General features: G+C 57.4%; 3 protein-coding genes across 4 annotated transcripts; 1 reads left to right on the top strand and 2 right to left on the bottom strand.

Moving 5' to 3' along the window:
• Nucleotides 1–112: 112 nt before the first annotated feature.
• Nucleotides 113–5,727, bottom strand: VPS51 (VPS51 subunit of GARP complex). The gene is made up of 10 exons (XM_045854845.1): nucleotides 5,428–5,727; nucleotides 4,821–4,950; nucleotides 3,864–4,010; nucleotides 3,564–3,783; nucleotides 2,737–3,454; nucleotides 2,158–2,373; nucleotides 1,761–1,979; nucleotides 1,228–1,349; nucleotides 1,054–1,141; nucleotides 113–502 (listed from the first exon to the last, which is right to left on the bottom strand). Exons 1-10 carry the CDS (start codon nucleotides 5,650–5,652, stop codon nucleotides 242–244), a joined length of 2,346 nt encoding a protein of 781 aa, XP_045710801.1. The 5' UTR covers nucleotides 5,653–5,727; the 3' UTR covers nucleotides 113–241.
• A 72-nt stretch (nucleotides 5,728–5,799) lies between these two features.
• On the top strand, nucleotides 5,800–10,761 carry TMEM262 (transmembrane protein 262). 2 transcript variants are annotated; one of them, XM_045854851.1, is made up of 5 exons: nucleotides 5,800–6,290; nucleotides 7,062–7,174; nucleotides 10,017–10,307; nucleotides 10,419–10,518; nucleotides 10,607–10,761. In XM_045854851.1, exons 3-5 carry the CDS (start codon nucleotides 10,134–10,136, stop codon nucleotides 10,681–10,683), a joined length of 351 nt encoding a protein of 116 aa, XP_045710807.1. In that variant the 5' UTR covers nucleotides 5,800–6,290; nucleotides 7,062–7,174; nucleotides 10,017–10,133; the 3' UTR covers nucleotides 10,684–10,761. The 2 variants fall into 2 exon arrangements, with proteins under 2 accessions (XP_045710807.1, XP_045710806.1); XM_045854850.1 differs by lacking the exon at nucleotides 5,800–6,290 and having other exon boundaries at nucleotides 6,735–7,174; nucleotides 10,077–10,307.
• ZFPL1 (zinc finger protein like 1) lies at nucleotides 10,732–14,380 on the bottom strand. Its single transcript, XM_045854846.1, has 8 exons — nucleotides 14,228–14,380; nucleotides 13,791–13,900; nucleotides 13,374–13,485; nucleotides 12,426–12,619; nucleotides 12,249–12,321; nucleotides 12,029–12,175; nucleotides 11,677–11,800; nucleotides 10,732–11,191 (listed from the first exon to the last, which is right to left on the bottom strand). The coding sequence occupies exons 2-8, from the start codon at nucleotides 13,890–13,892 to the stop codon at nucleotides 11,005–11,007; spliced, it is 939 nt and encodes a 312-aa protein (XP_045710802.1). The 5' UTR covers nucleotides 13,893–13,900; nucleotides 14,228–14,380; the 3' UTR covers nucleotides 10,732–11,004.
• Nucleotides 14,381–14,415: the final 35 nt, after the last annotated feature.

Below are 14,415 nucleotides of genomic sequence, written 5' to 3' on the forward strand. Positions count from 1 at the left end.
CAATCAGCTCTCAGGGGCGAGCCCAAGGCCGGCTTCGAGGCCGAGTGATGAGCCTCAGCCTGGAAACTCCACCCCCCGCAGTCCCGCCCTCCAGGGAAAGCAAGAGCGAGGAGACAGCGAGGAGGAGTCTTTATTAGGAAGGTCTCGAGGCTGGAGGGGAAGGGCCACGCGGGCGAAGGCCAGGGTATGTGCGGATTGCAGCGGCCCGGCAAGCCCGCGCATGACAGGACAAGAGCCGGGCCTAGCCGCGCTCGCAGATGACCTCCACGACACTGGGTTCCATGGGCACTGGATCGGGGCAGCGCAGGGCAGCTGAAGCCACCACTTCGTCCAGCAGCAGGTGCACAAGCTCCTCGTCGGCCACAAAGCGCCACAGGTAGAGCTGCAGGAAGTGGCAGTCCACCTGCACCTGCTGCAGCCCAAAGCGCCCGAAGGTGCGCAGCCGCACGCACTCCAGCAGCGTCTTCAGGCTGATCTTGATGATGCCGGTCAGCACTGACACCTGCAGGAAAGGACCCAGGGATGCAGCCCCGCGCCAGCAGGGGCCCGGGAGACCGTACGTGCCAGTAGCTGTGATGGCGCGGAAAGCTCTAGAGGGGAGGGATACAAGGCTAGCCCCTCACCTGGAGGGAAGCGGACAGGGAACGCCCTGCAATCGCAGGCCGGGACCCGGGTCAGCACTGACAGGGGAAGAGGGGCTTACTGAGCTAGGAGAACGCCACAAGGTCCCTCAGAGTGGGCCGGGCCGGACTGCGGCAGAGACTGTGGTGTGAACTAAAGTCCCCAGGAAGGACCCAGGACTACTGTGGGTGCTAGAAGGGCCGAAGAGGCACACTAGATAAGCACCCAGACCAGGCCAGGGGCTCACCAAGGTCAAGGCAGAGGGTCATGGGGTGGTAGTGGTGGGGCTCTGGGCAACCACTTACTCCTCGAAACCCCGTTCACAGGTAGGGGCTGGGGGCAGAGTTCCAAGTCTCCCTGTGCCCGTGTAGCACTGCCCCAGCCACCCTTCCCCAGGGCCCCTGCACGGCAGGCTCACTGCGCACTCCGGACCTTGTTGAACTCAACAGGGCTGAACACGTCGATTCGTTCCGAGAACAGCTTCTGGATGTTGCTCAAGAGGTTGGTGTCCATTGGGGCACTGCACGGGGGAAACAGCATTCAGAGCCCACCTCGCACCCCGCTCTCCTTCGTCCATTCCCCCAGGGGCTGCCCTGGCCAGCAGACCTGGGTGTGTAGCTGGGCGCGTAGCGGCCCTGCTGCCTGGAGCTGCTGTACACAGAGAAGGTCCTCTTGCTGGAGTCACTGCTCTGGGCCTTGCGAACACCCTCTTCATACAGGAGCCCCACCTGCGGGTGCAAGGGGACGCTGCAAGGAGACAGAGCACAGGAGCCCCCCAGCCCCCCAGGTGCTCTGGCCAAGGATGCCCAATGTCACACACTCATATGTGCTACAAGAGTCATATTTGTTACAAGAATCACAGGCTCGGTTCACCTAGTTAGCACTCAAGTCACTATTTACAGAGCTAGTGGAGTGGGGCAAAGGCGGGGGGACACACAGAGCTAATACTGAGGCCCTTATTTCCGGGGTGATTCTGGGCCTCAGCTTCCTCACAAGTGAAATGGGGGCGATGCCGCCACAATCCGGGGCGGAGGAGGGCTGAGGCCACGGGCGCAGGTACTGCCCGGCCCCTGCGGTCCCGACCCTCAGAGGACCGCTTCCCCAGCACCCCGCCGGCAGCAGGGCTCCCTGGCCCGCACCTGCACGTCGATGGCCGTCGTGTCCTCCACCACCCGCTTCATGACAGCGCGGACGTTGCGGGGCTCCAGGGTACTGAGCCAGTCCCGCGTCTCCACACTTTTGCGCAGCATCTGTGATATGACCAGGCCCTGCACCTTCACGTAGTGGGTCAACAGCCGCCGTGCTGTCTCCCTGGCCTCTGCACACAGTGTGCTCACAGGCGTCACTGGAGACTGGTCCTGAGCCAGGGATGCAGGGGACAGAGAGACAGTGGGTCCTGGGGGAAGCTCAGGGGCACAGGCTGGGCAAGGAGGAGGTTGAGCTGGGCACAGGCAGCTGGCCTGGGTCTAACCACGAGGGCACACTGCCTGGCCACCTGCATCCCCCCGCCACCCCCGCCGGGAGCTGGCAGGTCACCTGCACCAGAAACTGTTCATCCGTGAGAGTGAGAATGTAGGAGATGGTGGCTGTTTCATAGTCCAGGCAGAGGCGGGAGAGGAGCAGGAGCAGAGCAGGGGGCGTGGCACCCCCCTTCTCCCCAGGGCTGTCACAGAAACTCTGAGCCGTCTGACACATGGACCGGATGAAACCCACGATGAGGCCCTCACGGACACCCTGGCTGCAGAACTCGCCCTGTGAGGAGGAAAGGCCCAGATATACAGCAGGTCCCCTCTTCCAGGCAGGGGCTGCTAGTGACGCTCTGCTAAACAGGAACCCTAAATGCCCTGGCCCCTCTCCAAGGGACAGCTCCCCCCTGCACTCCAGTACCCCAGAGCAGCTGCCCTGCTTAGGGAAGGGACTGGCACAGGGGACCCTGCTTGCAGCTGCCCTTGGAGCCTTCCCCACCCCTTCAGATTGTGCCAGCCTTCCTCCTGCCAGCCTGAAACCACACCCTAGGGGGGCCTGGGGGGCAAGGACTGAGTGCCCTGGCAGCTGCCAGGCTGTGGAATGATAAAATAATGCCCAGGAAAAAAAATGCCAAGGGGCAGGCCATACCCGGAAGTAGGGCTTGTTGGAGAAAGACACCTCCTTGGCGGTGAAGAGGTGCACAGACGCCAGCGAGGCCTTGATGTGGCTCAGGACGGAGCTGGCCACGTTGGCCAGCAACTCGGCCAGGCCAGGGCCTTCCTTCCCGGCCAGGCGAGGTGCGGCCAGTGCCTGCCGCACATCGGTCAAGCAGTCCAGGAAGGCTGCCCGCAGGCCCTGCAAGTGGTGGCCCAGGCGCTCACGGGCCACTCGCTCCACGATCTCCGTGGCGGCCTCGGCCAGCCCAGCTGCGGCCAGCAGGGCCCCAGGGGCCTGCAGGCGCCGGTGGAAGCGGTCCAGTGCCCGCACCAGCAGTGAGTTGTCACTGCCGCCCTGCTCCTGCGCCAGCCGCCTCTCCACCAGTGCAAAGTATCGGCCGCCCAGCTCCCGGGCAAAGGCTGCCAGCTTGTGGGCACCTGCTGGGCCCTGGGCTGCAAACAGCTCCTGATAGGCTGCGGCCACCTGGCAGAGGCCACCGACAAAGCCACTGCCTCCGTGGTCGGTGAATTCTAACACATCAGGGGCTGGCGGGGAGGGCCCCAGCTCCGCCTCCAGGCTTCTCAGCTCTTCCTCCAGCCGCCCTCGGGCGTGTGCCAGGAACTCCTCGCACAGCTCCTCCGCAGGCTCGCCCAGGGCCAGCAGCAGCTCCACGCACTCCGCCTGCTCGGGAGCCCCGGAGCCGCCCTCCCTGCCAGGAGGAAGACGGCGGGGAAGTGCAAGAAGACAGAATCCGGGGTGGGGCTGGGGGAGACAGGAAAGTGCTGGGCAGGGGTGAGGTGAGGACCCAGGTGCCACACCTGAAACGCTGTCGGAGCTGCTGGGCCAGGCGAGCTGTGATGACCTGGCAATCGTCCTGGATGGCACGGAACGAGGGCAGGTGCTGGTACTGCTGCAGCACGGCCCGCGCGCGGCCCTGGTAGCGCACCGCCTGCCCGTAGGCGCCCAGCTCCACGCACTTGGTGAGGCGCGAGGGCAGCTCAAACAGGAACTGCAGCTTCCTCAGCAGAGCGTGGACCCCTGGGGATGAGGGCAGGTGACGTTAGCCCCAAAGCCCCGAGGGTGGCCCACTTTAGCACCTTCTCTGGGGCACGGCCCACCTGCCAGCTTGGTAATGCGCTCATGCCGGTCCTGCAGCGTGGCGCTGATGCGCGCACTAAAGTCCGTGATCACAGCCATGTTGGTAGCCAGCCGGTCCATCTCGTCCTCCATCTTCCGGAAATCGTTCTTCATCTTCCTAATGGTGTCTGGGAGGGCAAAGGTGCAGAAGTGAGAAAAGGAGATGCGGGGGAGGGCAGTAACAGGCACGGCACACAGCCTGAGAGCACGGTCCAGGTGTTCTCACGCACACTGGCGCCCTTCCCAAACACGCCTGAGCCTGAAACTGGAGGGTCCCACTGATGTTTTGGTGATCCGGGCTGCCGTGGTGCTTGGTCACAGTAAATGGGGAGGGAGGTCATTTTGTCAGCGCAGCAGGTGTTTTCCAAGCATCCCCCGTGTGCACCCTGGCACTGTGCTGTGGGCAAGCAGCCCACGAAGCTGCAGCTCCTGCCCTCAGAGATGCCCAGGCCCAGAGCAGGGCACTGGGCACTTGTCAGAGACACATCTGCTTATTCCCAGGGGGATCCTCCACACCCAGTACAGTGCCTGGCACTGGGGAGACAATAAACACTTGTTCACCTTTCTCTCCTTCCCAGACTTCCCAAACCTTTTCACTCCGCCCTCTGGAACACGGTCCATCTTCTCTGCAGGGTCCCTTCCCTCTCGTTCCAACAGAAACCTGCCCCAGGAGGCTGTTCTCCCTTTCACATCCAGGTGCCTCAGGGCCTGGCCCCTTAACGCTTCCAGACAGGCTCCACTCCTCCTCCCTTTGAGACCCCTGCTTCTTGGGAGGAAGGAAGGAAGGAAAAACAAAAAAAAGGAAGGAAGAGGCAAGCCCATCCTCAAGACAGACCTGGACCAGAGATGGAGGCTACCACTAATGAAAGAAACTAACCCTTACGCAGGGGGAGGAACAGGGGAGGGGGGACCGAGGGGTGTGTCCCAGTGGGAATCACCTGTGGCTGAGATGAACTTATTGTAGTTCTCATAGACCAAGGTCTGCATGTCACTGTCTAGAGCCCGGATCTGCCGCACCATGTCCGTCTCACTGTCCATCAGCTGAGCCAGCGGGCACTCTCTACGCAGCTGGAGGAAATCGGATGTTTAGTGTTCAGGTGAGAGGTACTCCTGTCCCCAAGCCTTGTCCTTAACTGGAAGGCTTTCAGTGCAAGAACACCCTTTCCTCACCCGTCAGGAATCGCAAAATGGAGTCTATAACCGGCATAGCTCAGGAGTTACTGCGTTTGGGGAACCATATTTGGGGTCTGTCAGCATTTGAAATCCTCAGACCAAGGGCCAGTCCAGTGCCCGTCAGCGCCCGGGCCACGCCCCCTCTGCTGAGACGATCAGAACATTAGGAGACCTCGGACCCCGCACAACCTCAGGTCTTTACATTCGCCCTTCGACTCCAGCTTTGTTCCAACTGCCTGGCCGAGGTCGTACCGGCCGGCGGCCGTCTTCTTCTTACGAATCCCTGCTCCCTTCACCCCCGCAACAGAGTGGGAGGCATGATCTGGGGGTGCAATACACTGGGGGGGTCTGGTTCCCCCCACATAAACATACCTTATCCAGATACACTTCCGGGTCGAAGTGAGCCCCGTTGAGATCAGTCGGGTCCAGGGGGTCCGACCCCGCAGGGCGCCCCGCTGTCTCCCCCTCCGAGAGGCCGTAGTAAAGCTTCAGCATTCCGTGTGCCTTTCTCCGACGCTCCGGAGCCTCCGCCTCCGGCCCCTCCGGGGAGTCCCCAGGTCCAGAGCCTGGGCTGGGCCCAGCGGCTGCCGCCGCCATCGCTCCAACCCCAGCCCACCGGCGTGTGACTGGGAAGGGGACTGGGAGGAGGCACTTCCGGGAACCATAAAGTTGTTGTTGAAACGAGGCAGTCCTTCAGGTAAATCGTTCCCCCACCGTCCCGAGTCTGAGACTAGAGTTCCGCGGCATCTTTCCGCCACTGAGTGAAGAGGTTTCGAGAGAGCCCTTGGTTCCCCCCAGCTTCTCAAATGGAAGAACTTTGTGAAATTCATCGGGTTGCTGCCCTCCCAAAAGGAGGGCGGGTAGTGGCTCCCAACCCCACTTCCCCGCACCCCCACAGGCAAGGGTCCGCGAAATACGTCCTTAGATGCAGTGCACCGAACGCGGGCTGTAAAGCCGGAGAGCGTGCGTAAAGCCGGGCTGTAAAACTTGGGCTGCGGCTCAGTTGCCACCTCAGTTCCTAAAACTGGGGTACATACTTCACAGGAGAGCTGCGAGGATTAAATGCACATATAGTAAGCCTCACGGTGCAAAGGTGCAGTCTCTCGAGGCCTGGTTCTCCGACGTGTTTCAGAAGTACCTGTGGTGCGTTTTAAGATTCTGGGTTTCGCCCAGATACAGCCTCTGCTGCTGCTGCTGCTGCTGCTGCTGCTGCTGCTGCTGCTTCTTTAATAAAGGTTTATTTACTTTTATTTTTAAAGGGTGGGGGGAAGAGAGGGAGAAAGAAAGGGAGTTGCCTCTCCATGCGTCTGGACTGGGGACCGAAACCGTGACCCAGACATGTGCCCTTAACAGGAGGGACAATGTCAGGGCAGACCTAGCTTCTTTTTAAAGATTTTATTTATTTGGATTCTCCATCTCCTATACTGTTCTTAACCTGCCCCTGTCTATTTTGTACCTACCATTGTGCTTCTTAAAGAACATATGTATGACCCATGGACTTGAACTAAGAGGGGAAGGAATGCTGGTGGGAGGGGAGGTGCAGGGCCGAGGGGAATAAAGGGGAGAGAAAAATGGGACAACTGTAATACCATAATCAATAAAATATATTTTAAAACAGATTTTATTTACACTTTTGGAGAAAGGGGAAGGTAGGGAGAAAGGGAGAGAAATATCAACATGTGAGAAATAAGTGGTTGATTCTGGACCACCCCCAACTGTGGACCTGGCCTGCACCAGGGCATGTGCCCCGGCTTGGAATGGAACCAGGGACTTACCAAGTTGTGGGGGCCCTCAATCCACTGAGCCACACCAGCCAGGGCTAGACCTAGCTGCTGCTGCTGCTGCTTTTTTTTTTTTTTTTTAATACGTCCCCAAGGGGTTCCAGTGCACTTAAATATACAGTGTTTAGAGGACAGACCTGGCAGATCTTACGTTGACAGGATGTGCTGAGTGAGGGGTTGAGTGGAGATTAGAGGATAATTCTCGGGTTCCTGATTTGGTCAAAGGTGCAGCTGTTCACCAAGATGAAAAGCTGAAGAGGACAGGGAATGACCTGGAGTTCAAACGGAGACATTGAATGGAACAAAGGACTTTTATCAACGTGGTCCTGAAACATCATGTATGATGGGCTGGCGGGAGGGGGAGATGGTGGTAGAATGGAAACAATCTTGTCTAATTATTCTTTGGTGGGGGTCCTGTGAGTCAAACACATCTCACCACCAGTTTTCACGTGGCCTATGAAATAATTTTTTTATTTTTAAATGGTTGACAAAATATTTCATGATACATGAAAATTGTATTTCATGTAATCATGTAATCAGCCCATGAAACTATAATCTTAAGATGAAGAAACGCATAGATTTAGATCTACCCCAAGAAGCCTATAAACTTTTTAAAGGGATGCAGAATACTAATGAAAATCATCCAAACTTTGCAAATATGACCAAAAGTGTAGTAAGGTTCTTTGAGTGTCATACTGACACTGGGCCTTTTTTTTTCTTTTTTAGATTTTATCTTTATTTTTAGAGACAGGGGAAGGGAAGGAGAAAGAGAGGGAGAGAAACATTGATGTGAGAGATAAACATTGATTGGTTGTCTCTCACACACATCCTAACCTGGACTGAACCCACAACCCAGGCATGCCTTGACCGGGAATCGAACCAGCGACCTTTCGCTCCTGTGGAACGGTGCCCAACCCACTGAGCCACACCAGTCAGGGCTGGACCATTATTCCACAAGCCCACCCAAGGATTACTTAACTACCCACAGGAATATACATTTGTTTGACTTTGATACTTACTATTAAGAGTTCAGACTCTGAAATTACAAGCAGTTATTTTCCAGGAGAGATGCAAAACATATCTAGTAGAAAAAATAACCTAACAATTATTTTAATTAAAAATTGTATTGTCCTGTAGGATATCAATCAGTTTTGTATCTAATCTAGTAATCATAGTCTAACTCCTCTTTAAGTGCCTATTAATATCCAGCTCTTCAAGATGTATTACCACCTAAGGGGGAATCCCCTCACTGATGAGTTAATCCATCTGTTACATGTTCATTCAGTATCTAGACATCATGTTTTTAACTTTTGGAAGGTTTTCCCTTGACAATGCATATGATGGGATTTTTAAAAAAACTTTTAAAGGTACATTTATTCAAGCTGGGGACAGTGAAACAAGGAAGGGCCGAGGATAGGAGGGGGGGCTGCTTTGGCTCTTTAGAAATGTCATGGGAAAGGAGCGCGTCAAGGCAGGGCTGCTGTCAGCTCCCTGGAGAGGCAGAGAAAAGTGGGCCTTGGGGACAGACTCAGGGGGTTAGCCCAGATGAGCTGCCGCTGCCCATTGTTCCCCTGGTTAGGAGTTTCGTGGTGACCCTTAGAGTGTAGGAGACGCACGCCTGCGCGGGAAGAAGAGGGGCAAGGAAAAGGGGTGGGCGTGCCCCCGGGAGGGAGAGCACACCCATATGGTGTGATTTTAAATTTTTGTTTTAAACCGTGGCTGGCGTGGCACAGTGGATTGAGTGCTAGCCTGCGAACTGAAAGGTGGCTGGCTAGATTTCCAGTCAGGGCACCTGCCTGGGTTGCGAGCCAGGTCCCCAGTAGGGGGCGCATAAGAGACAACCACACATTGACGGTTTCCTCTTTCCCCTCTCTAAAAATAATCTTTTAAAAAATGTTTTTTAAAGCTATCCTTGTGTATGAGCATGTAGGTGTATGAAGTTATATCAAGAAAAGATCCCAAAGATGCTTACTAACAATGGCTTTGAACTAAAACCCCTAATTTAGAAATATTTGTATTCAAATGAGAACTAAGGTGCCAACAATTGCCTCCACAGTGGGACCGTAGCTGGGCACTGGGGCATCACCCCTTGTATTAGCGTGTCAGGATGGGGGCCCGAGGGGCCACTGTGATTAAGGATGCTAGGCAGCAAGTATGGATGGTGAGGTCAGGCTCCGACCCTACCCCCACGAAGCAGAAGACTTTGGGCCTTGGACTGACCTGGGACCTAACTTACGGGGCAAACAGTGAGGCAGGAGGCAAAGGGGATGGCCAAGTTCAACCTCAAGATTTCCCTGTTCTTCTACTTTAGCTTTTCAGAGCTTGCATTCCCCTCCACGCCATCTCTGGCCATTTCTCTGGCTTATTTTGTCGCCAGTCTTGGAGTTTTCACCTCTTTCACGTAAGGAAGAAATGTTTTCTTCTTGGTTCCTAGCTTTCCCTGCTGCTTGCACAGCCTCAGGTTGAGCTGGATCATAGTCTGATCCCAGTACTGATTCCCTTGCTCACTGGCTGCAAAAGCCTGAGCTCACGGTCCCTCTCTGTGCCTCCAATTTGTGTGTCAGATGGGATTTACACCACCAGCCCCAGCTTTGTCGTGGGGCTGTAGGAATGACAATCACGATGGGTGTGAAAATGCTGAGTGCCGGAAGGTGGCAGAGGGGGAAGCTGGTCAGAGTCAGGCCCTTTGGAGAACATCCAGGGACACTGAGAAGCCAGGTGCTCTCAGGGCCACAGCTGAGGAAGGTCCTAGGTCAGCTATGGGAAACCTGATGTCCCCCCTCCTTCCCTTAGCTCTTCTCCACTAGGTGTTGAAGCAAATACTTGAGCTCACGTGCCCAGGCCTCCCCTCACCTGGGAATGCCCTCCAGCTGTACATTGGAGTCCTAACCTCTTATCTGCCTAATTCTTGCTGTGGACCTGAGACATGCCCCCCTTTTCCACTAACTCCTCAGCGGGGCTGCCCAGAGGGCTCAGCGATAGGACATGCACAAGAGCGCACAGTGTAGGTGGGGTGACTGGGACACTGTCCCTTCCACACCACGGGCCCCACTGATCTGTGCCGTTAGCCCACCACACCTCCAAATTCCAAACTCCCCTGGCCACCCATGAAACACTCCTGTATTGGCTGGAACCAGCCTGTGTTCTAGAATCTTGCCCCCTCAAATGTCCTGGTTCTAGAACTCCACTGCTATTCCAGACTGTGCATTCTAGAAGCAGAGGGGTCAGCTGCTTTTCCAGGGCATCGTCAGCTTGCTCAAGCTCTCCCGTCCGGCTGGAGTCTGTGCTGCCGCCAGGATGCAGTGGCGGGACCGCTTGGCTGTGTTCTTCTTCCCACAAGGCATGGTGCTCACCATGGCTGCACTGCTACTCTTCTTCATACACCTGAGCGTCTTCATCAGTGACGTGAACAATTTCTGCTTCACCCACCGCTATGACCGCATGACCTTTCGCTACACAGTTGTCGTGATGGTAGGTCAGGTAGGGCCTCAAGGGCTGGTTGGGGGAGGCCCAGGGGCTGATGGAAACCCCACTGCTGTGTCAAGGGGCCATTCTCCCAGTCCCACTGGGTGGGGCCTATAGTTCTGCCAGGTGATCGGCATCTGCTGGGCCGCCATGGGGTCACTCTACGCTGAGTTGAGAGAAGACAAGTTTCTTCGGTGCTTTGCCCTGACCGTCCTGAGTGAGTGGGGAAATGGGGAGCTTTGGAACCCTGAGAAGGTACAAGGAGGGGGCAGGAAAGGCTGATGCGAACTCTCTCCTCTGCTCAGTGCTCAGTGGAGCCATATTCTTCATCCGCCTGTCCCTGGAGTTTCTGGCCATGCAGTACCGGGAGGAGACCCACTGAAGCTTGGGGGTTGGGCTGAGAAGGGGGGAAGGAAAAGGAGGCTTTGGGTATTTTAATAAAGTCTGCCATTTATTTCCACCTGTCAGCTCCTTCGTGGGTTGCGAGTGGGAGGCCAGAGACCCAGGGGAAGCAGGTCAAGACAAACACTTGATCTGCAGCATCCTCAGGCCCAGCGTGCAGCCACTCTAGTGGCCTTGGCTTTGGGCCTGGGATCTTAGTGTCTCGGGCTTGAGAGAGAGGAGCAGAGAAAGGCCCTCAGACCTCCCAACCTCCCCTCCTCGGGCCCCCAGGTCCTAGGCTGGCCCAGCCACAAGCAAGGGCTCAGGAGGGTCCCACACGGATGTGAGGGTTCATGAGTGGGTCCAGGTTGGGATCATTGTCAGCTGCAGCCCGGCCCAGGCGAGACATGAGTGCGAGGAGAGCCAGGAAGCCCAGCAGCCCCAGCAGCAGCAGCAGCCCCGCCCGCTGGAGCAGGGTCAGCGGCCGCTTACGAGACCCATCCCGGCTCCTGGGGGGACGAGGGGAAAGTCAGATCAGGCCCCCGGTCCCTGGTGGTCCCCGTGGCCTGGAGAGGAGCCCTGGTCATGACACTCGTCTTCCGGCCCCGGCGCCACCATCCCCGAGCCTCCTCTCCTCAGTGTGCAGCCATCCCTGTCCCTGCACCACTAACAAGGGTGACTGTGCAGCTTGAACCAGCAGAGGCAACGCCTGTGTTCTGGAAAGTGGCAGGCATGGGGACAGTCACCAGATCGGGTGACGCTGAAGCAGGAAGGGGCCTCAGAGAGCCTGAGTCCAAACCTCACCTCTAACAGCCGAGGAACGGCCCGAGAGGGCAGACCTAAGGCTCCTGCCGTCCAGCTAAGGCCTCTCTACGCAGCCCCCAAATCTGGGGACCAGGCCAAACCCCTTTTGTCTCATGAAATCGTCGTGCTCCGGCCGCTGGCTCTCACTCCCCCCACCTTCCTGGCAGCCCGCCCCACTGACCCTGCGTACCTGAGCAGCTGGGCCAGCCAGCCCAGGGCAGGCCGGCGACGGTACTTGTCGTCATCGTAATCCCCGTGGAGGCCTGGGGCCCGATCATCATCGCGTGTGTCATACACCTTCCTCGGGGCCGAGGCTACAGGGGCAGAGTCACGAGCAGCCACAGACTCAGGGAAAGGGGCCCCAAGCAGGGGCGGTGGGCAGGGCAGGAGATCCTTCCCCTTCTCGGACTGACATTAGATCTCAGAACTGCGGGGAGGTAACGTCTGGGCTTGGAGCGCAGGACAGTCCCTCTGGACAGGCGAAGCCCCCCACCCCCTTTCTGCCCTGGCCTGGGTAACGTCTGGGCCAACCCTTGGCTCACCGTGGGTCAGGGGCTCGGGACTGCCCACGTGGACCACCGTGTGCTGCTCAGGGCGGCTGGGAGGAGCTGGGGGCCGGGGCACTTGGCTGTAGAAGGCTGGGGCGGTAGAAGCGCTGGCTATCTCTCCTTGTTCAGGGGTACCAGTGGCTGTGGCAGGAAGACAGTTGTCAGCAGAGCAGGGAGGCAAGAGCCCCGACAGCAGGCAGAGACCCCCACTCACCATTAAAGCTGGACCAGTCAGAGAAGTCGGAGTTGTTGAGGGGTTCGGACTCCGGGCTCACCACCTCATCGATCTGGAGGAAGGAACCTGTGTCTCCAGCCTTCCCAGTGCCATCCCCACCCATTTATTTGCCCCACATGGGACCCACAGCTGATGGATGGACAGAGGGACTCTCACCAGAGGAAGGCCCAGTCCTGCCCGGGCCCAGTTGACAGTGGTCAGCTTCTCTCTCAGCACAGAGGCCACGGGGCCAACCAGGTTGCTTGGGGGGAAGATGGGGCCATTGCAGCTGGGACACTGGTAGCCAGCAGGCGCTGTATTTCGGGGCAGCTGGGCAGCACGTTCATTGAGGCAGGCCCAGTGGAAGAGATCTTCGGGCCCATGAAAAAGCAGAGAAGGGGTATAAAGAAGAAGACATTTTGCATCTCTAGCCCAGCAACAGCCCCCAGCCCACTGCAGGGGTATATGCACACACACATGTAAGCACAGAGCCGCCTCCTTCCCATCCTCACTCTAGGTCCACTTCAGTAGTGTTCCCTAAGCCTTCAGCCTCATTGACTATCACCACCTCACTAAGGCGAAACAGATGCTACAAAGCTCCCCAGCCCACTGAGGGGGGGGGCAGCGGAAGGGAAGAAGATGCCACAAGCGCCCCTTCAACAAGTGGAGCTAAGGCTCTTGGACCAGAGTCAGGTCCAGGTCATGACGCCTGTCTCCTGACTTCTTTTAGCAGACCTGACTATGGGAAACTCATTTCCTCTCTGTTGAACATTACAGTCTGTAATGAACCTCGAATGCCTGAAAGCCCCGTGCTTTTAGTGCGTGGCTGGTCTGGCCAGCTACTGCTCACCGCCACAAACACACCCACGAGTTAGACTGGCTCTCACTCAACTGAGATTGGAGGGAGGAAACTAGGAGCTTTGATTTATAGGGAAAGACACTGAGGTCTAAAAAGGAAAAAGACTTGTCTGAGTTCATACAGTTGATAAATGACCCAGCAAGACTAGGAACCAGGGCTCCAGCCTCCCTGGCTAGACAGTCTCACTGTCCTGCTGCTTCTGGAGGGCCAGGAACCCGTGATGGCGCTGGGTCTGTCCTGACACCCCTAAGGTGCCCGGGCCTCACCATAACAGACAAGGCGGGTCGTCTCCCGGGCGGCCAGGGGTGTGTTGCACAGGCGGCAATTGGAGCTGTAGTCGCTATCCTGGAGCCACTGAAGGTACGACTGTACAATGCACTGGAGTGGGAGAGAGAGGTCACACTGGATCAGGGTCTCCACAGCCCAGCTCCCTAAGGCCAACTGCCTCTTTAACTCTTGCCACAGAGGAGACTTATCCTTTCGTTTGTTCAATCAATACACATTTATTAAGCACATACCGTGTGTTAGACTCTGTCTTAATAGCTGGGGATATAGCAGTGAACCAAATAAACCAAGCCCTCGCGGAGCTTCCAATCTAGCGTCAGGCCCTTCATGAATTTGGAGGAAGTCAATACTGTCTGCCCTCCCAGTATCCCCCTTAGCGGCACCCCTACAGGCCCCACCTTGGCGTGATTGGCTACGAGGCAGTGCTCGCAGACGTTGACCCGGTGTTCGAAACAGAATAGGTTGGTCACCTTCCTCTTTGGGCACTTGCAAAGCCCCATGGTCGACCCTGGGGAAGAGTTGGTAGGGAGCCAGGTACTGGTGGCTGCCACTAGGCACTCACCAGCCCAGGTCGTTTCTACTCCACGTGACGGTCATTGGTGCCAGCCCCAGATTTCTGCCCACCTCCCCTCTCCACTCCTGACCACGCCCCCTACAAAAATTCCGCCCCCGAAGACCCCCCTCTTTCCTACTGGATGCATCCCCTGGCCAGGATCCTCCATCAGCGTCTCACCAATTCCACCAGCCCCGCCCCAAGGGCCCCTCCTGGGTACCACCCCTCGGAGCTCCGCCCCCACTTTCTCCACAGACCCCACTCTCGGCGTTACCGACGCACCGCGGCCCCGATCCCGACGAGCGGGAGCGCTGGTCCGAGGAGTAGACCCCGCGCTGCGCCGACCTCAGCTCAGCTCTTTCCAACTCGGGCCGCTTGGATTATCCCTCCGCTGCCACGTCTCTTCCGGGTGCGGCGCGTACTGATGACGCCACGCACCCCTGGCCCCGCCTCCGTGACGCTAGTTGTGG

Source organism: Phyllostomus hastatus, unplaced genomic scaffold (genome assembly GCF_019186645.2).
Source record: "Phyllostomus hastatus isolate PE091 unplaced genomic scaffold, TTU_PhHast_1.1 phas_scaffold_11, whole genome shotgun sequence".
NCBI lineage: Eukaryota > Metazoa > Chordata > Mammalia > Chiroptera > Phyllostomidae > Phyllostomus > Phyllostomus hastatus.